Source organism: Entelurus aequoreus, linkage group LG10, assembly GCF_033978785.1.
Source record: "Entelurus aequoreus isolate RoL-2023_Sb linkage group LG10, RoL_Eaeq_v1.1, whole genome shotgun sequence".
NCBI classification, from domain to species: Eukaryota; Metazoa; Chordata; class Actinopteri; order Syngnathiformes; family Syngnathidae; genus Entelurus; species Entelurus aequoreus.
In genome coordinates this window covers 73,744,285-73,766,744 of record NC_084740.1, presented here as the reverse complement: position 1 = coordinate 73,766,744, position 22,460 = coordinate 73,744,285, and the positions used below count along the sequence as shown (strand labels likewise).

The 22,460-nt window shown below is 36.3% G+C and overlaps 1 protein-coding gene across 3 annotated transcripts in view; it reads right to left on the bottom strand.

Moving 5' to 3' along the window:
* vwa8 (von Willebrand factor A domain containing 8) overlaps window positions 1–22,460 on the bottom strand; it is a 304,338-nt gene that overhangs the window by 150,080 nt on the left and 131,798 nt on the right. For all 3 annotated transcript variants that reach the window (XM_062061646.1, XM_062061645.1, XM_062061644.1), the window contains 7 exons: window positions 16,841–16,916; window positions 15,387–15,522; window positions 15,199–15,318; window positions 14,922–15,127; window positions 11,981–12,132; window positions 929–1,037; window positions 697–835 (listed from right to left, as the gene is read on the bottom strand). In XM_062061646.1, the coding sequence (XP_061917630.1) occupies window positions 697–835; window positions 929–1,037; window positions 11,981–12,132; window positions 14,922–15,127; window positions 15,199–15,318; window positions 15,387–15,522; window positions 16,841–16,916 (938 nt within the window). The remainder of the gene's footprint in view (window positions 1–696; window positions 836–928; window positions 1,038–11,980; window positions 12,133–14,921; window positions 15,128–15,198; window positions 15,319–15,386; window positions 15,523–16,840; window positions 16,917–22,460) is intronic.

Below are 22,460 nucleotides of genomic sequence, written 5' to 3'. Positions count from 1 at the left end.
AGAAGCTACAAAACGGACCTTCCTTTGAGCAGATTGAGTTTCTGGAGCGTCACATTTGTGGGGTCAATTAAACGCTCAAAATGGCCAGAAAAAGAGAACTTTCATCTGAAACTCGACAGTCTATTCTTGTTCTTAGAAATGAAGGCTATTCCACAAAATTGTTTGGGCGACCCCAAACTTTTGAACGGTAGTGTAGGACGCGGTTTTTCACATTTTTTTTTACTTATTTGTTTATCATATTTCTCTTTTTTATTACATTATGTGTTTTATCTTGTATATAATAAAACAAAAAGAGAAATCAAATAAATAGATAAATCTAAAAAAATGTGGGGAAAATTTAGTATACTGAGTATTTCACATTTTTTTCCTATTTTTTTCTTATTTATTTTTCTCATTTTTTTGTCATATTTCTCTTTTTTATTATATTATGTGTGCGCACGCAATTTATTCATCAAATTCACAAAATAATAATCGCATCAAAGCGTAATAAAGTTCAATAAAGCGTGATAAAACGTATCAAAGCAAAGCGGCATCAAATCGTGAGGAACGGTAACAAAGCGGGAAAGAATTCGTATCAGAGCGTATCAAAGCATAACATTACTTCGGAGATCGGGATATTCGTGGAAAAATTGGCAAAAATGACGGCGCTTTGCTCGCCGCTTTAAAGTGTGAACCAGGCCTCAAAGAAAACGTTACCATCTTTGGTGGCGACGTCACAGATGATGTTGACTTCGTTCATGGGAATCTGCCAGTGGGCTTTTTCCTCGCTGAAACTCAACGCCCGGCTCTCCTGCCTGTGGCAAGGATAGGCCTGAACACGCAGGTAGACGGGGCCCTGCAAGGTGCGACAGGGTGGTCAGCCAGACCCGTCGCTTTTTTCTTTAGTTCTATGATGGATCCAGGTCGGAACACAGGAGACGTTATTCACCTTGACATCGATGCGATGCGTCTCGGACGGACACAGCATTTTGCGCCGGGCGTTGACACCTTGACTGATGGTCCAGTATGATGTCATCGTGGCCTCCGGCAGAGGCAACCTGCGGAGGTCACAGGTCAAATTGTGACAAGCGCCAGGCGGGAAACATTTGTCAAAATGGCTCACTTCCTGGTAGCCTGGCTTGGGAAGGGATTGTTTGAGATTCAAGAAAAGTTTAGTTTTTGTAAAATTTTGACAACTAAAATGAAAATATTTGCTTTGAGTAGCAGTAGATCGTAACTAGGTGTCCAAAACAAGTACCGTATTTTTCGGACTATAAGTCGAAGTTTTTTTCATAGGTGCGACTTATACTCAGGAGCGACTTATGTGTGAAATTATTAACACATTAGCGTAAAATATCAAATAATATTATTTAGCTCATTCACGTAAGAGACTAGACCAGGGGTCACCAGCGCGGTGCCCGCGGGCACCAGGTAGCCCGTAAGGACCAGATGAGTAGCCCGCTGGCCTGTTCTAAAAATAGCTCAAATAGCAGCACTTACCAGTGAGCTGCCTCTATTTTTTTTAATTTTATTTATTTACTAGCAAGGTGGTCTCGCTTTGCCCGACATTTTTAATTCTAAGAGAGACAAAACTCAAATAGAATTTGAAAATCCAAGAAAATATTTTAAAGACTTGGTCTTCACTTGTTTAAATACCGTAATTTCCGGACTATAAGCCGCTACTTTTCCCCCTCGTTCTGGTCCCTGCGGCTTATACAAGGGTGCGGCTTATTTACGGCCTGTTCTTCTCCGACGCCGACGAAGAGGATTTGGGTGGTTTTAGTACGCAGGAGGAAGACGATGACACAATGATTAAAGACTGACTTTTCATATACCGGTAGGCTGGTTATTTTGATAACGTACAGGCGAGCACTTTGTATTACTTTGCACCGTTGTATTATTTGTACTCTGCACGAATGCTGTTCGCCATGTCAAAGATGTGAAAGTTTGATTGAATGATTGAAAGATTTATTGTTAATAAATGGGACGCTTTGCGTTCCCAAACAGTCATCTCTGTCCCGACAATCCCCTCCGTGGTAGCAGGAACCCCTATATACTACGGTAATTACACATCAAAACCCTGCGGCTTATAGTCGGGTGCGGCTTATATATGGAGCAATCTGTATTTTACCCTAAATTTAGCTGGTGCGGCTTATAGTCAGGTGCGGCTTATAGTCCGGAAATTACGGTAAATTCATGATTTTTTTTTACTTTGCTTCTTATAACTTTCAGAAAGACAATTTTAGAGTAAAAATACAACCTTAAAAATGATTTTAGGATTTTTAAACACATATACCTTTTTAAATTCCTTCCTCTTCTTTCCTGACAATTTAAATCAATGTTCAAGTACATTTATTTTTTTTATTGTAAAGAATAATAAATACATTTTAATTTAATTCTTCATTTTAGCTTCTGTTTTTTCGACGAAGAATATTTGTGAAATATTTCTTCAAACTTATTATGGTTAAAATTCAAAGAAATTATTCTGGCAAATCTAGAAAATCTGTAGAATCAAATTTAAATCTTATTTCAAAGTCTTTTGAATTTCTTTTAAAATTTTTGTTCTGGAAAATCTAGAAGAAATAATGATTTGTCTTTGTTAGAAATATAGCTTGGTCCAATTTGTTACATATTCTAACAAAGTGTAAATTGGATTTTAACTTATTTAAAATTTGTCATCAAAATTCTAAAATTAATCTTAATCAGGAAACATTACTAATGATGTTCCATAAATTATTTTTTTAATTTTTTTTCAAAAAGATTCGAATTACCTAGTTTTTCTCTTCTTTTTTTCGGTTGAATTTTGAATTTTAAAGAGTCGAAATTGAAGATAATCTGTTTAAAAATTTAATTGTCACTTTTTTCGTGTTTTGTCCTCTTTTAAACCGTTCAATTAAGTGTAAATATAATTAATTATTAATAATAACATAGAGTTAAAGGTAAATTGAGCAAATTGGCTATTTCTGGCAATTTATTTAAGTGTGTATCAAACTGGTAGCCCTTCGCATTAATCAGTACCCAAGAAGTAGCTCTTGGTTTCAAAAAGGTTGGTGATCCCCGGACTAGACGTATAAGATTTCATGGGATTTAGCGATTAGGAGTGACAGATTGTTTGGTAAATGTATAGCATGTTCTATATGTTATAGTTATTTGAATGACTCTTACCATAATATGTTACGTTAACATACCAGGCACGTTCTCAGTTGGTTATTTATGCCTCATATAACGTACACTTATTCAGCCTGTTGTTCACTATTCTTTATTTATTTTAAATTGCCTTTCAAATGTCTATTCTTGGTGTTGGCTTTTATCAAATACATTTCCCCAAAAAATGCGACTTATACTCCAGTGCGACTTATATATGTTTTTTTCCTTCTTTATTATGCATTTTCGGCAGGAGCGACTTATACTCCGAAAAATACGGTAGTAAAAATGGGGAAAATAGAGCAAAAAGGCACAACATGAAGAGAAAAAGGCAGAATCTTGATACAAATACATAATAGCACGGAGCTTTGTCTTCCCGAAAATATGTACAGTCAAAGTTTGCAGCTGCACTGTATCGCAGATCCTTAAAAAAATCATATTCTATGTACAGTACAGCAGTGGTCCCCAACCTTTTTGTAACTGCGGACCGTCAACGCTTGAAAATTTGTCCCACGGACCGGGTGGGGAAGGGAGGGGCTGGTGTATGTTTTTTTTTTTTTTTTTTTTGGCATAAAAAAATACAATCATGTGTGCTTACGGACTGTATCCCTTGCAGACTGTATTGATATATATTGATATATAATGTAGGAACCAGAATATTAATAACAGAAAGAAACAACCCTTTTGTGTGAATGAGTGTAAATGGGGGAGGGAGGTTTTTTGGGTTGGTGCACTAATTGTAAGTGTATCTTGTGTTTTTTATGTTGATTTAATAAAAAAATAAAAATAAATACAAAAAATAAAATATATATATATATATATATATTAGGGCTGCAACAACTAATCGATTAAATCGATTAAAATCTATTATTAAAATAGTTGCCGATTAATTTAGTCATCGAATCGTTGGATATATGCTATGCGCATGCGCAGTTTTTATTTTATTTTTTTAATTAAATTTTTTTTAAATAAACCTTTATTTATAAACTGCAACATTTACAAACAGCTGAGAAACAATAATCAAAATAAGTATGGTGCCAGTATGCTGTTTTTTTCCCAATAAAATACTGGATAGGATAAAATGTAGTTTGTCTCTTTTATCCGATTATTAATCGATTAATCGAAATAATAATCGACAGATTAATCGATTATCAAATTAATCATTAGTTGCAGCCCTAATATATATATATATTTTTTTTTATTTTATTTCTTGTGTGGCCTGGTACCAATCGATCCATGGACCGGTACCGGGCTGCGGCCCGGTGGTCGGGGACCACTGCAGTATAGTACTGGTTTGGTCTCATCTAGTGGCCAATACTACTGTAGTATTGACATTTTTACGTCATTTAGCCATTTTTATGCTAGAAAATGCTTTATTTCGACCAAAAATACAGTACAGGACAAAAGTTTGGACACACTTCTCATTCAATGCGTTTTCTTTATTTTCATGATTATTTACATTGTAGATTGTCACGGAAGGCATGAAAACTATGAATGAACACATGTGGAGTTATGTACTTAACAAGAAAAGGTGAAAAAACATGTTTTATATTCTAGTTTCTTCAAAATAGCCACCCTTTGCTCGGATTACTGCTTTGCACACTCATGGCATTCTCTCGATGAGCTTCAAAAGGTAGTCACCTGAAATGGTTTTCACTTCACAGGTGTCATAGTTTTGATGCTTTCAGTGACAATCTACAATGTAAATAGTCATGAAAATAAAGAAAACGCATTGAAATGAGAAAGTGTGTCCGAACTTTTGTCCTGTACTGTACTTTTGGTCGAAATAAAGCATTTTCAAGCATAAAAATGGCTAAATGACGTAAAAATGTCAATACTCCAGTAGTATTGGCCACTAGAAGAGACCAAACCAATCAGAGCGTGATCTTCAGTACCGTGGCCACCGATTGGCTCAGCCTCAGGGAGCATGACTACATTAGAATCAGCTTTAATCTTAAACACACAAGGAATTTGACTTGGTGGACTTTGCTCTCCTTTAATGAACAGATTAAATGTAAATGATTAACTAAAACTATAAACATATGCTTTAACAGTAATGAGCAAGGCTAATGAATAATAATGCAGAAAGATGACGACGTGACCATGAGCTAATACATTATCAGATTAAAGGAGAGTTATTTCAAGTCTAGCAGGCTCTCGTGTTAAAAAACATATGTAGAAGGTCGTGAAGTTCTATTTTAGAATAGAATAGAATAGAAAGTACTTTATTGATCCCTGGGGGAAATTCAGCACCACAGTTCGCTCACAATAGACAATAATAATAATAAATAATATAATATATATATTATATATATAATATATGAATAATATAAATATATTATACATATATTCTACATTTAAGTGCAGTCAAGAGTCTCTGGCTGTAAACATATTTGATTTAAAATTAATAATTTCTACTTTGCAGAAATACATTTACCATTGTCATGCCTGAAACCAATTGATAGAAACAAGGGATTACTTTATTTAGTATTTTGTGTTTACGAATACATTTATTCTAGCCCTTTTACAGAATTGTTTTAATTCCAATAATATATCAAATTCTTTGACTTATTAGTACATCACTCCTAATATTACTTACATTATAAAGAATAAATGACCTGAGTCACTGTTATGTTTTTGGAGATGTATTGTAAAATAAATCATTATAATAATGATTCTCATAATAATATCTAATGTGTACCAACTTCTGAAGGAAAATACTTGTTTCCTACGACGTGATGGAATAAAACCACAGGACACTGAAGAAACAAATATTTTCCTTTATTCAACAATGCAAATGTCACATCCTGAGTCAATGTCATATCAAGAGACTTCATAGGAGCCTCACAGAAGTTGAGTTCGATTTAAAATGAGTCAACAGCAGCAAGGGAGTAAAGTCGTAAAACATGTCAGCGTAGTACAGGGGTCACCAACCTTTTTGAAACCAAGAGCTACTTCTTGGGTACTGATTAATGCGAAGGGCTACCAGTTTGATACACACTTAAATAAATTGCCAGAAATAGCCAATTTGCTCAATTTACCTTTAACTCTATGTTATTATTAATAATTAATTATATTTACACTTAATTGAACGGTTTAAAAGAGGACAAAACACGAAAAAAATGACAATTAAATTTTTAAACAGATTATCTTCAATTACGACTCTTTAAAATTCAAAATTCAACCGAAAAAAAGAAGAGAAAAACTAGCTAATTCGAATCTTTTTGAAAAAAAATTAAAAAAGAATTTATGGAACATCATTAGTAATTTTTCCTGATTAAGATTAATTTTAGAATTTTGATGACATGTTTTAAATAGGTTAAAATCCAATCTACACTTTGTTAGAATATATAACAAATTGGACCAAGCTATATTTCTAACAAAGACAAATTATTATTTCTTCTAGATTTTCCAGAACAAAAGTTTTAAAAGAAATTCAAAAGACTTTGAAATAAGATTTAAATTTGATTCAACAGATTTTCTAGATTTTCCAGAATAATTTTTTTGAATTTTAATCATAATAAGTTTGAAGAAATATTTCACAAATATTCTTCGTCGAAAAAACAGAAGCTAAAATGAAGAATTAAATTAAAATGTATTTATTATTCTTTACAATAAAAATAAAAACATTTACTTGAACATTGATTTAAATTGTCAGGAAAGAAGAGGAAGGAATTTAAAAGGTAAAAAGGTATATGTGTTTAAAAATCCTAAAATCATTTTTAAGGTTGTATTTTTACTCTAAAACTGTCTTTCTGAAAGTCATAAGAAGCAAAGTGGAAAAAAATTCATGAATGTATTTAAACAAGTGAAGAACAAGTATTTAAAATATTTTCTTGGATTTCTAAATTCTATTTGAGTTTTGTCTCTCTTAGAATTAAAAATGTCGAGCAAAGCGAGACCAGCTTGCTAGTAAATAAATCAAATTTAAAAAATAGAGGCAGCTCACTGGTAAGTGCTGCTATTTGAGCTATTTTTAGAACAGGCCAGCGGGCGACTCATCTGGTCCTTACCGGCTACCTGGTGCCCGCGGGCACCGCGTTGGTGACCCCTGGCGTAGTATATGATGGGAAATGTATTATTAAGTCACGCAAAATGTAGTAAAAACAATTCGCTGCAGAATGTTACACAGTTCTCCAGTCAGGCATCACAATTAATTAAAATCATTCCTTTAAGGTATTTTATATTTGCGATCAACAATCCAATTCCTTCACAAAAAATACATACATTTGATGATAATATACAGTTAATTATACAGGTATTCTACACTAAAATGTGCGCCTTTTAAAATGATATTATGCCAATATATTACATTTACAGTATTATTATTGGCACGTTATATGTGTAAGAAAAATGTTCAAACCGTAAGTCACCAGGCCTCAGTGTCTTTGTGGTGAAATGACATATAATACACATTTTGCATCAGCCACAACATTAGGTACTCCTGATAATATTCAAACAAAAATTGTATTAGAAGTTTTTCAATTTACAAAAAAAATATAATTTTTATGCAGGTAGTAATTAAAAAATATATATTTGTTGTGGTTGTAGTTAGGGTTGTCCTGATACAAGTTTTCAACTTTCTAACACCAATATTGGGAGCGTTGAGTATTGGCTGATATTGATCTGATATGATGATACTTTTATTATTTTGAAGCGTGGACTATCAGGAATGATTCAAACAGAGAACGATGATAGTTAAGAAAAACACTAACCTATTTATTATTAACCATCTGGAATGGAGTCATGCTTTACTTTGAAGTAAGTTGAATCATGCCAACATGTTTGTTATGGACATTTTCTAATAACGATTCTTCCTTGGAGACTTTCTATGTGTAAGTTGAGTTGAGTTTCAGTTTATTTCGAACATGCATACGATATAACAGGGGTCACCAACCTTTTTGAAACCAAGAGCTACTTCTTGGGTACTGATTAATGCGAAGGGCTACCAGTTTGATACACACTTAAATAAATTGCCAGAAATAGCCAATTTGCTCAATTTACCTTTAACTCTATGTTATTATTAATAATTAATTATATTTACACTTAATTGAACGGTTTAAAAGAGGAGAAAACACGAAAAAATGACAATTAAATTTTGAAACGTAGTTTATCTTCAATTTCGACTCTTTAAAATTCAAAATTCAACCGAAAAAAAGAAGAGAAAAACTTAAAAAAATAATTTATGGAACATCATTAGTAATTTTTCCTGATTAAGATTAATTTTTGAATTTTGATGACATGTTTTAAATAGGTTAAAATCCAATCTACACTTTGTTAGAATATATAACAAATTGGACCAAGCTATATTTATAACAAAGACAAATCATTATTTCTTCTAGATTTTCCAGAACAAAAATTTTAAAAGAAATTCAAAAGACTTTGAAATAAGATTTAAATTTGATTCAACAGATTTTCTAGATTTGCCAGAATAATTTTTTTGAATTTTAATCATAATAAGTTTGAAGAAATATTTCACAAATATTCTTCGTCGAAAAAACAGAAGCTAAAATGAAGAATTAAATTAAAATGTATTTATTATTCTTTACAATAAAAAACATTTGTACTTGAACATTGATTTAAATTGTCAGGAAAGAAGAGGAAGGAATTTAAAAGGTAAAAAGGTATATGTGTTTAAAAATCCTAAAATAATTTTTAAGGTTGTATTTTTTCTCAAAAATTGTCTTTCTGAAAGTTATAAGAAGCAAAGTAAAAAAAATTATGAATTTATTTAAACAAGTGAAGACTAAGTATTTAAAATATTTTCTTGGATTTTCAAATTCTATTTGAGTTTTGTCTCTCTTAGAATTAAAAATGCCGGGCAACGCGAGACCAGCTTGCTAGTAAATAAATACAATTTAAAAAATAGAGGCAGCTCACTGGTAAGTGCTGCTATTTGAGCTATTTTTACAACAGGCCAGCGGGCTACTCATCTGGTCCTTACGGGCTACCTGGTGCCCGCGGGCACCGCGTTGGTGACCCCTGCGATATAATGTAGTGCATCACATATTTCCAGTTGTTTCATGAAGTAACATGCCACTAATGAATTTTCCGGACTATAGAGCGCACCGGGATATAAGCCGCACCCACTAAACTTTAGAAGGAAAAAGTATTTTTCCATATATTAGCCGCACCGGACTATAAGCGGCAGATATACACGAAGCAAAATGCCTCATTTACACAGTAAGATTCTGTAAATGTTTATTTACATTCCTTAATTGGTCCCTAATGGTGTCTGTAACACGGCAGTAAAACGGCTCATCAAACAAAACAGAAGTCATCGTCATGCACCCACTATTTGACGTTTTGGTGAATTTACTGAGAAATTTGTGAAACTGAAACAACACAAAATGAATGCCATTGTAAGTTAATCATACCAACAGACATTCGTAAAAGTGTTAGTACATTAGCTAATGCTAACGACGTTAGGGTAATTACATTACATACAAATATGCATGAAAACACTCCTACAGACATCACACATGGGACGGTTTAGTAAGTAAGAATTGTTTTAGTGATATTGTAAAACCTACAAACGTTGCTTGGAGTGATGAATAAAGAATCCATTTAAGTAGAAACTCTACGGACGGCTGGTAGACTGATTGGCACACTTTGCTTGTTTTATCAAATTATTTTTATTATGGCCGCAAGCGAAGAAAAATCCATAAATTAGTCGCTCCGTTTTATAAGCTGCAGGGTTCAAAGTGTAGGAAAAAAGTAGCGGCTTAAATTCCGGAATTTACGGTATACTTACTGCCCATATTACCGGCCGATAAATGCTTTAAAATGTAATATCGGAAATTATCTGTATCGGTTTCAAAAAGTACAATTTATGACTTTTTAAAAGGCCGCTGTGTACACGGACGTAGGGAGAAGTACAGAGCGCCAATAAACCTTAAAGGCACTGCCTTTGCGTGCCGGCCCAGTCACATAATATCTACGGCTTTTCACACACACAAGTGAATGCCAAGCATACTTGGTCAATAGCCATACAGGTCACACTGAGGGTGACCGTATAAACAACTTTAACACTGTTACAAATATGCGCCACACTGTGAACCCACACCAAACAAGAATGACAAACACATTTCGGGAGAACATCCGCACCGTAACATAACATAAACACAACAGAACAAATACCCAGAACCCCTTGCAGCACTAACTCTTCCGGGACGCTACAATATACACCCCCTGCTACCTCAACCTCCTCATGCTCTCTTAGGGAGAGCATGTCCCAAATTCCAAGCTGCTGTTTTGAGGCATGTTAAAAAAAAATAATGCACTTTGTGACTTCAATAATAAATATGGCAGTGCCATGTTGGCATTTTTTTACATAACTTGAGTTGATTTATTTTGGAAAACCTTCTTACATTGTTTAATGCAGTGGTCCCCAACCTTTTTGTAGCTGGGGACCGGTCAACGCTTGAAAATTTGTCCCACGGACCGGGGGGGGATTTTTTATTTTTTTATTTAAAAAAACAAACAAAATTTCATAAAGAAATACAATCATGTGTGCTTACGGACTGTATCCCTGCAGACTGTATTGATCTATATTGACATACACATACACAATATGTATATATTGTGTTTTTTATGTTGATTTAATTTTAAAAAAAATAAAATAAAAATAAAAAATAAAAAATTTTTTTTTTTTTTTTTTTAAATTTCTTGCGCGGACCGGTACCAATCAGTCCGGGCCGCGGCCCGGTGGTTGGGGACCACTGGTTTAATGCATCCAGCGGGGCATCACAACAAAATAAGGCATAAAAATGTGTTAATTCTACGACTGTATATATCGGTTGATATCGGAATCGGTAATTAAGAGTTGGACAATATCGGCAAAAAAGCCATTATCGGACATCTCTAATTTATTTGATACTGATTTGATTATATTGACAAATGGGCTGTTTAAGACTACAATATTGTTCAATTAAGGACACTAATACATTTGCCTAGATTGTGGGCTATTGTGTGCTTAGCTGTTGCGTAGGTGCTAGCTCCAAGTAGCTGGTATGTGTACCTTTTGTAAATGATCTGATTAAAACAGAAGAAAAGACCAACCTTGTGTTCTATCGGAGATTTTAGATGCAAGCTGGTATAAGGTAATGCTTGTTTGTTTACTGATATCGGACCAATATTCGATATAAATTAGGGATGTCCGATAATGGCTTTTTGCCGATATCCGATATTCCGATATTGTCCAACTCTTTGATTACCGATACCGATATCAACCGATATATGCAGTCGTGGAATTAACACATTATTATGTCTAATTTGGACAACCAGGTATGGTGAAGATAAGGTACTTTTAAAAAAATAAAATAAAATAAGATAACTAAATTAAAAACATTTTCTTGAATAAAAAAGAAAGTAAAACATTATAAAAACAGTTACATAGAAACTAGTAATGAATGAAAATGAGTCAAATTAACTGTTAAAGGTTAGTACTATTAGTGGACCAGCAGCACGCACAATCATGTGTGCTTACGGACTGTATCCCTTGCAGACTGTATTGATATATATTGATATATAATGTAGGAACCAGAATATTGATAACAGAAAGAAATGGGGGGAGGGAGGTTTTTTGGGTTGGTGCACTAATTGTAAGTGTATCTTGTGTTTTTTATGTTGATTTAATAATAATAATTAAAAAAAAAACGATACAGATAATAAAAAAAACGATACCGATAATTTCCGATATTACATTTTAACGCATTTATCGGCCGATTCATCCCTAATATAAATATATCAACATGGTATCAGGACACCCAGTTGTAGTTGCATCACACCCTCTTGTAGTGGATGCGGCAGGTGTACCTAATGCTGTGGCCCGCAAGCCATGGTGATGGTGCCTTACTCGTTGGCCAGGTGGACGGAGCTGGGCTTGGCGCCGATGGGGATGCCGTGCTTGTGCAGCGCTTCGATCAGGACGTCGCGCGTGTCCTTGTTGTACGAGTCAAAGTCGAAGACGTTCCGCACCACGTTGGCCAGACCCTCGTTGGGGAATTCCTGTTGAGGCGAGAAAAGGAGGCGGATGAGCGCGGGACGCCCAAGAGCTGACAGAGCAACACAAAGATGGACTGGAGGCCATCCACGAAAGGCGCCATTGCAAAAAGAAGGGTGAAATGGTAATTAACGCAGGGCCGATGATTCTGAGGCTTCACATGCCAGAGTTGGTGGGTTCTGACGGAGGAGTGAGGCCAGTGGGGAAATCAGAAAAAGTGCAAGTCCCTTATTGCACTGAATTATTGATCCTTCTGCAACACCCTCCTCAGCACTGTTCTTCTGGTGCTTTCCCACCAAAATAATGTGCATTATGTAAGCTGTCTGAGCACAGGGAGACACAGGGGACTTTTAATGTAAGCAAGAAAAGACATGCTTATACCCCTTTGTAATAATGTTCAATAATACTTCTATGCTGTATTGGGACACAATGAAGCTACCATCAGGCATTAATAATCAAACACACACAGGCAGTGGAAAACAAGGTACTATGAAAAGGTAAGCCACAAAAGTAATATAAAACAAAGGTAATAAAAACAAGGCAGTATGTCACAGTAAGCCACAAAGGTAATAGAAACAAGGTAGTATGTCAAAGTAAGCAACAAAGGTAATATAAAACAAGGCAGTATGTCAAAGTAAGCCACAAAGGTAATAAAACAAGGTAGTATGTCAAAGTAAGCAACAAAGGTAATATAAAACAAGGCAGTATGTCAAAGTAAGCCACAAAGGTAATAGAAACAAGGTAGTATGTCAAAGTAAGCAACAAAGGTAATATAAAACAAGGCAGTATGTCACAGTAAGCCACAAAGGTAATAGAAACAAGGTAGTATGTCAAAGTAAGCAACAAAGGTAATATAAAACAAGGCAGTATGTCACAGTAAGCCACAAAGGCAAAATAAAATAAGGTGCTAGGTCAAAGTAAGCCGCAAAGGTAATAGAAAAAAGGGTAAGTTAAAGTAAGCCAAAGAGGTGATAGAAAACGAGGTAGCATATAAAAAAGTAAGCCACAAAGGCAATAGAAAACAAGGTGGTATGTCAAAGTCACGGAGGTGATAGAAAACAAAGTAGTGTCTCAAAGTAAGCCAGAAAGGTGATAGTATGTAAAAGTAAGCCACAAAGGTAATATAAAACAGGGTAGTAAGAAAAAGTAAGCCACAAAGGTAATAGAAAACAACATAGTATGTCAAAGTAAGCCACAAAGGTAATAGAAAACAATGTAGTATTTTAAAGTGAGCCACAAAGGTAATAGAAAACAATGTAGTATGTAAAAGTAAGCCACAAAGGTGATAGAAAACAAGGTAGTAAGTCAAAGTAAGCCACAAAGGTAATAAAAAACAATGTAGTATTTTAAAGTAAGCCACAAAGGTAATAGAAAAACAAGGTAGTATGTAAAAGTAAGCCACGAAGGCTAAATAAAACAAGGTGCTAGGTCAAAGTAAGCCGCAAAGGTCGTAGAAAAAAGGGTAAGTTAAAGTAAGCCAAAGACAAATAGGTAATAGAAAAACAAGGTAGCATATAAAAAAGTAAGCCACAAAGGTAATAGAAAACAAGGTAGTATGTCAAAGTAAGTCACAGAGGTGATAGAAAACAAGGTAGTGTCTCAAAGTAAGCCAGAAAGGTGATAGTATGTAAAAGTAAGCCACAAAGGTAATATAAAACAGAGTAGTAAGAAAAAGTAAGCCACAAAGGTAATAGAAACAACGTAGTATGTCAAAGCAAGCCACAAAGGTAATAGAAAACAATGTAGTATTTTCAAGTGAGCCACAAAGGTAATAGAAAACAATGTAGTATGTAAAAGTAAGCCACAAAGGTAATAGAAAACAAGGTAGTAAGTCAAAGTAAGCCACAAAGGTAATAAAAAACAATGTAGTATTTCAAAGTAAGCCACAAAGGTAATAGAAAACAAGGTAGTATGTAAATGTAAGCCACAAAGGGAATAGAAAAAAGGTAGTATTTTAAAGTAAGCCACAAAGGTAATATAAAAGAAGGTAGTATGTAAAAGTAAACCTCAAAGGTAATAGAAAACAAGGTAGTATGTAAAGGTAAGCCAAAAAGGGAATAGAAAACAAGGTAGTATTTTAATGTAAGCCATAAAGGTAAGAGAAAACAAGGCACTATGCAAAGGCAAGCCACAAAGGTAAGAGAAGACACTGCAGTATTTTCAAGTAAGCCACAAAGGTAATAGAAAACAAGGTAGTATGTCAAAGTAAGCCGCAAAGGTAAGAAAAAAACAAGGTGCTATGTTAAAGTAAGCCACAAAGGTAATGGAAATCAAGGTAGTATGCAAAAGTAAGCCACAAAGGTAATAAAAAACAATATGCTTTGTTAAAGTAAGCCACAAAGGTAATGGAAATCAAGGTAGTATGCAAAAGTAGGCCACAAAGGTAATAAAAAACAATATGCTATGTTAAAGTAAGCCACAGAGGCAATGGTAAACAAAGTACTGGACAAAAGTAGCAACACAAGTAACAGAAGACAAGCTTCTGTAAAAGTAATCCAACCAGGCAATAAAAAAGGACGTACTGTTAAATAAAGTAGGCCACATGTGTTAAAAATAATTTGGGACGAGCGGGTAAACCAGCACCTCCAAATGGACGTTCTACCTCACAGGTTTTCTACTCTAGTGACCTATAAGAAAATGTGCATCGTTGACGTGGGCACACCCCCTACATTATTTAGGATTCAAGCATCGCAGCACCACGCCTGAGAAATATTCATTAATTATTAACCGGGATTCGTCTGAGACAAAGTCTTGCAAAATGAGTCCACACGAGGGTGGTGGGGACATTTTCTACCTGGAGGTGCTTGACAATGTTGACCACCTCTCGGGTGGAGTAGGGGTAAGTGATGGTGCCCTGGTCAGCCATGGACCGGAGCTCTCCGAAGGCGGCCACCAGCTTCTCCAGGGTGGCGTGGGGAACGTTGGGGCCGTACCGCCTCAGCATGGCCAGCTCGGCCCGAGGCTTGGGGTTATCCACGGCGTGGCAGCTGAAGATGTCGCCTTTGAGGACGTGCCACAAATGATCTGAAGTGTCTTACAGATGACGGCAGGGTCGTCGTGCAAGTGTCTACCTAGAGCGCCGAAGAAGTCGTTGCCCAGGAAGGGGAAGCCTGGTCTGTTAGCCAGGACCAGCATTCTGAAGTCAGGGTGCATGACGATGGTGTTGGGCCTCCCCTTGGCTTCCAGTGGATCTATGGATGATACAACGATACACAAATTACTAACATCCAGCATGGGGCTGGTGTTGTTTTGTGTTTACCAGAGAGGATTCTGCGTCCGTCTGCCAGGATCATCTCTCCGCTCTCCACCAGGGTTTTGAGGATGCAGGTGACGTTGGTGGGGGCTTTGTCGGCCTCGTCAATCACCAGTATGTGTCCCTTCCTCACCGCTTTTACCTGCACCGTGCAAATGTTCCGAAATCGGCTTTAAAGGCCTACTGAAAGCCACTACTAGCGACCACGCAGTCTGATAGTTTATACATCAATGATGAAATCTTAACATTGCAACACATGCCAATACGGCCGGGTTAACTTATAAAGTGCAATTTTAAATTAACCCGGGGAACTTCCGGTTTTCTTCGACAAAATTCCACAGTATTCTGGACATCTGTGTTGGTGAATCTTTTGCAATTTGTTTCATGAACAATGGAGGCTGCAAAGAAGAACGTTGTAGGTGGGATCGGTGTATTAGCGGCTGGCTGCAGCAACACAACAAGGAGGACTTTGTTGGATAGCAGACGCGCTAGCGGCGAACTCACCTTGACTTCCTACGTCTCCGGGCCGCCGACCGCATCGTCGATCGCTGGAACGCAGGTGAGCACGGGTGTTGATGAGCGGAGGAGGGCTGGCTGGCGTAGGTGGAGCGCTAATGTTTTTATCATAGCTCTGACGAGGTCCCGTTGTTAAGTTAGCGTCGTTAGCAACAGCATTGCTAGGCTTCGACAGGCGTCGAATACACATTAACCGTGTATTTACATGTCCAGTGTTTGGTTCGGTGTCTCCCGATAGTAGTATTGTTGATCTTCTGTCTATCCTTCCAGTCAGGGACTTATTTATTTTGTTTCTATCTGCATTTGAGACAGAAGCTATCACGTTAGCTCATGCTAAAGAGCTTCGTCGATGTATTGTCGTGGAGATAAAAGTCACTGTGAATGTCCATTTCGCCTTCTCGACTCTCATTTTCAAGAGGATATAGTATCCGAGGTGGTTTAAAATACAAATCCGTGATCCACAATAGAAAAAGGAGAGAGTGTGGAATCCAATGAGCCAGCTTGTACCTAAGTTACGGTCAGAGCGAAAAAAGATATCTCTTGAACTGCATTCTAGTCCGTCACTCTAACGTTCCTCATCCACGAATCTTTCATCCTCGCTCAAATTAATGGGGTAATCGTCACTTTCTCGCTCCTATTATCTCTCGCTCCATTGTAAACAACGGGGAATTGTGAGCAGCACTACCGCTTGTGACGTCACGCTACTACCGGTACGGGCAAGGTTTTTTTTTATCAGCGAGCAAAAGTTGCGAACTTTATCGTCTATTTTCTCTACTAAATCCTTTCAGCAAAAATATGGCAATATCGCGAAATGATCAAGTATGACACATAGAATGGATCTGCTATTCCCGTTTAAATAAAAAAAATTCATTTCAGTAGGCCTTTAACATATACCGCAGCAGCTTAAAAAAAACAAAAAACAATACAAAACAACCGCAACAAACCAGTGGCGAGTCCTCATATGTGATGATGCCGTCTCGGACTGAAGGCTGCAGGGTCAGCGTCTGCACGGTCGTGTCTCTGCGAGGACCAGAGGAACACAGGACTTTTAAATACAATGTCACATTTAAGGAAAGGCATTCCAAAACATCAAAAGTTGCACAATTTTAGTTCAATCGTGATTTTTTTTTGGGAGGAAATATATGCTTTAAAAGTAGAGATGTCCGATAATATCGGACTGCTGATATTATCGGCCGATAAATGCTTTAAAACAGTGGTCACCAACGCGGTGCCCGCGGGCACCAGGTAGCCCGTAAGGACCAGATGAGTAGCCCGCTGGCCTGTTCTAAAAATAGCTCAAATAGCAGCACTTACCAGTGAGCTGCCTCTATTTTTTAAATTGTATTTATTTACTAGCAAGCTGGTCTCGCTTTGCCCGACATTTTGAATTCTAAGAGAGACAAAACTCAAATAGAATTTGAAAATCCAAGAAAATATTTTAAAGACCTGGTCATCTTTTGTTTAAATAAATTCTTTTTTTTTTTTTAGTTTGCTTCTTATAACTTTCAGAAAGACAATTTTAGAGAAAAAATACAACCTTAAAAATGATTTTAGGATTTTTAAACACATATACCTTTTTACCTGTTATATTCCTTCCTCTTCTTTCCTGACAATGTAAATCAATGTTCAAGTAAATTTATTGTTTTTATTGTAAAGAATAATAAATACATTTTAATTTAATTTTTCATTTTAGCTTCTGTTTTTTCGACAAAGAATATTTGTGAAATATTTCTTCAAACTTATTATAATTAAATTCAAAAAAATTATTCTGGCAAATCCAGAAAATCTGTAGAATCAAATTTAAATCTTATTTCAAGGTGTTTTTAATTTCTTTTAAAATTTTTGTTCTGGAAAATCTAGAAGAAATAATGATTTGTCTTTGTTAGAAACATAGCTTGGTCCAATTTGTTATATATTCTAACAAAGTGTAGATTGGATTTTAACTTATTTAAAACATGTCATCAAAATTCTAAAATTAATCTTAATCAGGAAAAATTACTAATGATGTTCCATAAATTATTTTTTTTAATTTTTTCAAAAAGATTCGAATTAGCTAGTTTTTCTCTTCTTTTTTTCGGTTGAATTTTAAAGAGTCGAAATTGAAGATAAACTATGTTTCAAAATTTTATTGCAATTTTTTTTTGTGTTTTCTCCTCTTTTAAACCGTTCAATTAAGTGTAAATATCATTAATTATTAATAATAACAGAGTTAAAGGTAAATTGAGCAAATTGGCTATTTCTTACGATTTATTTAAGTGTGTATCAAACTGGTAGCCCTTCGCATTAATCAGTACCCAAGAAGTAGCTCTTGGTTTCAAAAAGGTTGGTGACCCCTGCTTTAAAATGTAATATCGGAAATTATCGGTATCGGTTTCAAAAAGTAAAATGTATGACTTTTTAAAACGCCGCTGTACACGGACGTAGGGAGAAGTACAGAGCAGTTACGTCTCCCAGTCATACTTGCCAACCCTCCCGATTTTCCTGGGAGACTCCCGAATTTCAGTGCCCCTCCCGAAAATCTCCCGGGGCAACCATTCTCCCGAATTCCACCCAGACAACAATATTGGGGGCGTGCCTTGAAGGCACTGCGTTTGCGTGCCGGCCCAATCACATAATATCTACGGCTTTTCACACACACAAGTGAATGCAATCATACTTGGTCAACAGCCATACAGGTCACACTAAGGGTGGCCGTATAAACAACTTTAACACTGTTACAAATATGCGCCACACTGTGAACCCACACCAAACAAGAATGACAAACACATTTCGGGAGAACATCCGCACCGTAACACAACATAAACATCCATCCATCCATTTTCTACCGCTTATTCCCTTTGGGGTCGCGGGGGGCGCTGGAGCCTATCTCAGCTACAATCGGGCGGAAGGCGGGGTACACCCTGGACAAGTCGCCACCTCATCGCAGGGCCAACACAGATAGACAGACAACATTCACACTCACATTCACACACTAGGGCCAATTTAGTGTTGCCAATCAACCTATCCCCAGGTGCATGTCTTTGGAGGTGGGAGGAAGCCGGAGTACCCGGAGGGAACCCACGCAGTCACGGGGAGAACATGCAGACTCCACACAGAAAGATCCCGAGCCCGGGATTGAACTCAGGACTACTCAGGACATTCGTATTGTGAGGCAGACGAACTAACCCCTCTGCCACCGTGCTGCCCTACCAACATAAACACAACAGAACAAATACCCAGAACCCCTTGCAGCACTAACTCTTCCGGGACGCTACAATATACAGCACCCGCTAGCCTCTACCCCCCACCCCCACCTCCGCCCACCTCAACCTCCTCATGCTCTCTCAGGGAGAGCATGTCCCAAATTCCAAGCTGCCGTTCTGAGGCATGTTAAAAAAAATTATGCACTTTGTGACTTCAATAATAAATATGGCAGTGCCATGTTGGCATTTTTTTTCCATAACTTGAGTTGATTTATTTTGGAAAACCTTGTTACATTGTTTAATGCATCCAGCGGGGCATCACAACAAAATTAGGCATAATAATGTGTTAATTCCACCACTGTATATATCGGAATCGGTGATTAAGAGTTGGACAATATCGGAATATCGGCAAAAAATACATTATCGGACATATCTATTTAAAAGTTAAAAATAATCACGCGAGGCGTCAGCAAATCTCATGAGATTTCAGCTGAGTCTCATGGAGAGGCAGGAACTCCAACAAGTGTGGTCTGCTTTCTTTTCCCCACGGTCGTTGCAAACGGAGAAAAGTGTGATGATAACCATAGAACAGGAAATAGCGCTTACCGCTGCCAGCAATTTGCCTGCGATGCCAACACAGAAGAGTACCAGTCATTGGAAAAGTGTGATGATAACCGTAGAACAGGAAATAGAGCTTACTGCGGCTACAAATTAGCAGAGGAAGGAACGCCAAAAGTGTAATTTGTGCTTTTCATTTAGGCTTTTTTTTTGTTCTTCATGATGCCGACGCGACGATAACCGCAGAGCAGGAAATGGACCTTATTAGTGCTACGAATTTGCATAGGAAGGAACTCCAGAAGTGCTTTATGTGAAGCCGACACAGAAGGACACCAGTAATGGCGAAAGAGGAAAAGTGTGACGATAACCATAGAACATAAAAAAGGACCTTGCTGCAGCTTCAAATTTGCCCGGATGCCAACACTTAAAGGTACCGTATTTTTCGGACTATAAGTCGCAGTTTTTTTTCATAGTTTGGCCGGGGGTGCGACTTATACTCAGGAGCGACTTATGTGTGAAATTATTAACACATTAGCGTAAAATATCAAATAATATTATTTATTAGGGATGTCCGATAATGGCTTTTCGCCGATATCCGATATGCCGATATTGTCCAACTCTTTAATTATCGATACCGATATCAACCGATACCGATATCAACCGATATATACAGTCGTGGAATTAACACATTATGCCTAATTTGGACAACCAGGTATGGTGAAGATAAGGTACTTTTTAAAAAAATGAATCAAATAAAATAAGATAAATAAATTAAAAACATTTTCTTGAATAAAAAAGAAAGTAAAACAATATAAAAACAGTTACATAGAAACTAGTAATTAATGAAAATTTGTAAAATTAACTGTTAAAGGTTAGTATTATTAGTGGACCAGCAGCACGCACAATCATGTGTGCTTACGGACTGTATCCCTTGCAGACTGTATTGATATATATTGATATATAATGTAGGAACCAGAATATCAATAACAGAAAGAAACAACCCTTTTGTGTGAATGAGTGTAAATGGGGGAGGGAGGTTTTTTGGGTTGGTGCACTAATTGTAAGTGTATCTTGTGTTTTTTATGTGGATTTAATAAAAAAATTAAAAAAATTTAAAAAAACAAAAAAAAACGATACTGATAATACAAAACGATACCAATCATTTCCGATATTACATTTTAACGCATTTACATCTCTATTATTTATCTCATTCACGTAAGAGACTAGACGTATAAGATTTCATGGGATTTAGCGATTAGGAGTGACAGATTGTTTGGTAAACGTATAGCATGTTCTATATGTTATAGTTATTTGAATGACTCTTACCATAATATGTTACGTTAACATACCAGGCACGTTCTCAGTTGGTTATTTATGCCTCATATAACGTACACTTATTCAGCCTGTTGTTCACTATTCTTTATTTATTTTAAATTGCCTTTCAAATGACTATTCTTGGTGTTGGCTTTTATCAAATACATTTCCCCAAAAAATGCGACTTGTATGTTTTTTTCCTTCTTTATTATGCATTTTCGGCCGGTGCAACTTATACTCCGGAGCGACTTATAGTCCGAAAAATACGGTATCAGTTATGGCAAGAGTAAAAGTGTGATTATAACTAGAGATGTCCGATAATATCGGTCTGCCGATATTATCGGCCGATAAATGCGTTAAAATGTAATATCGGAAATTATCGGTATCGTTTTTTTTATTATCAGTATCTGTTTTTTTGTTTTTTGTTTTTTTAAAATTAAATCCACATAAAAAACACAAGATACACTTACAATTAGTGCACCAACCCAAAAAACCTCCCTCTCCCATTTACACTCATTCACACAAAAGGGTTGTTTCTTTCTGTTATTAATATTCTGCTTCCTACATTATATATCAATATATATCAATACAGTCTGCAAGGGATACAGTCCGTAAGCACACATGATTGTGCGTGCTGCTGGTCCACTAATAATACTAACTACACTTAATTTTACAAATTTTCATTAATTACTAGTTTCTATGTAACTGTTTTTATATTGTTTTACTTTCTTTTTTATTCAAGAAAATGTTTTTAATTTATTTATTTTATTTGATTTGATTCATTTTTTTAAAAAGTACCTTATCTTCACCATACCTGGTTGTCCAAATTAGGCATAATAATGTGTTAATTCCACGACTGTATATATCGGTTGATATCGGTATCGGTTGATATCGGTATCGGTAATTAAAGAGTTGGACAATATCGGCATATCGGATATCGGCAAAAAGCCATTATCGGACATCCCTAATTATAAACATAGAAGAGGATATTAAACTTACTACTACTACAAATTTGCCTGTGATGCCAACACCAACAGGCAAAAAAAGAGGAAAAGTGTGCTGATAACCAAAGAAGAGGAAATGGAGCTTACTGCTGCTGCAAATTTGCTCAGGGAAATAATTCCAGAAGTGTGTTTGTGTTCTTTGCAATGCCGACCCAGAAGGATACCAGTCATGGCAATAGGAAAAGTGCGATAATAACTTTAGAACAATAAATGGAGCTTAATGCTGCTGCAAATTTGCCTGCGATGCCAAAAGAGAAGAGGGCCAGTTGTGGCAAAAGAGGAGAAGTGTGACGATAGCCATAGAACAGGAAATGAAATCCTCAAGTGTGACTTGGATTTTCCGTTTTTGCTTTTCGCATTCTTTATGATGCCAACGCAGAAAGGTACCGATCATGGCAAGAGAAGAAAAGTGTGACGATAACCATAGAACAGGAAATAGAGCTTAATGCTGCTACAAATTTGCGTGAGAAGGAACGTTTGTTTTCCCTCTTTCTTGTGATGCCAAC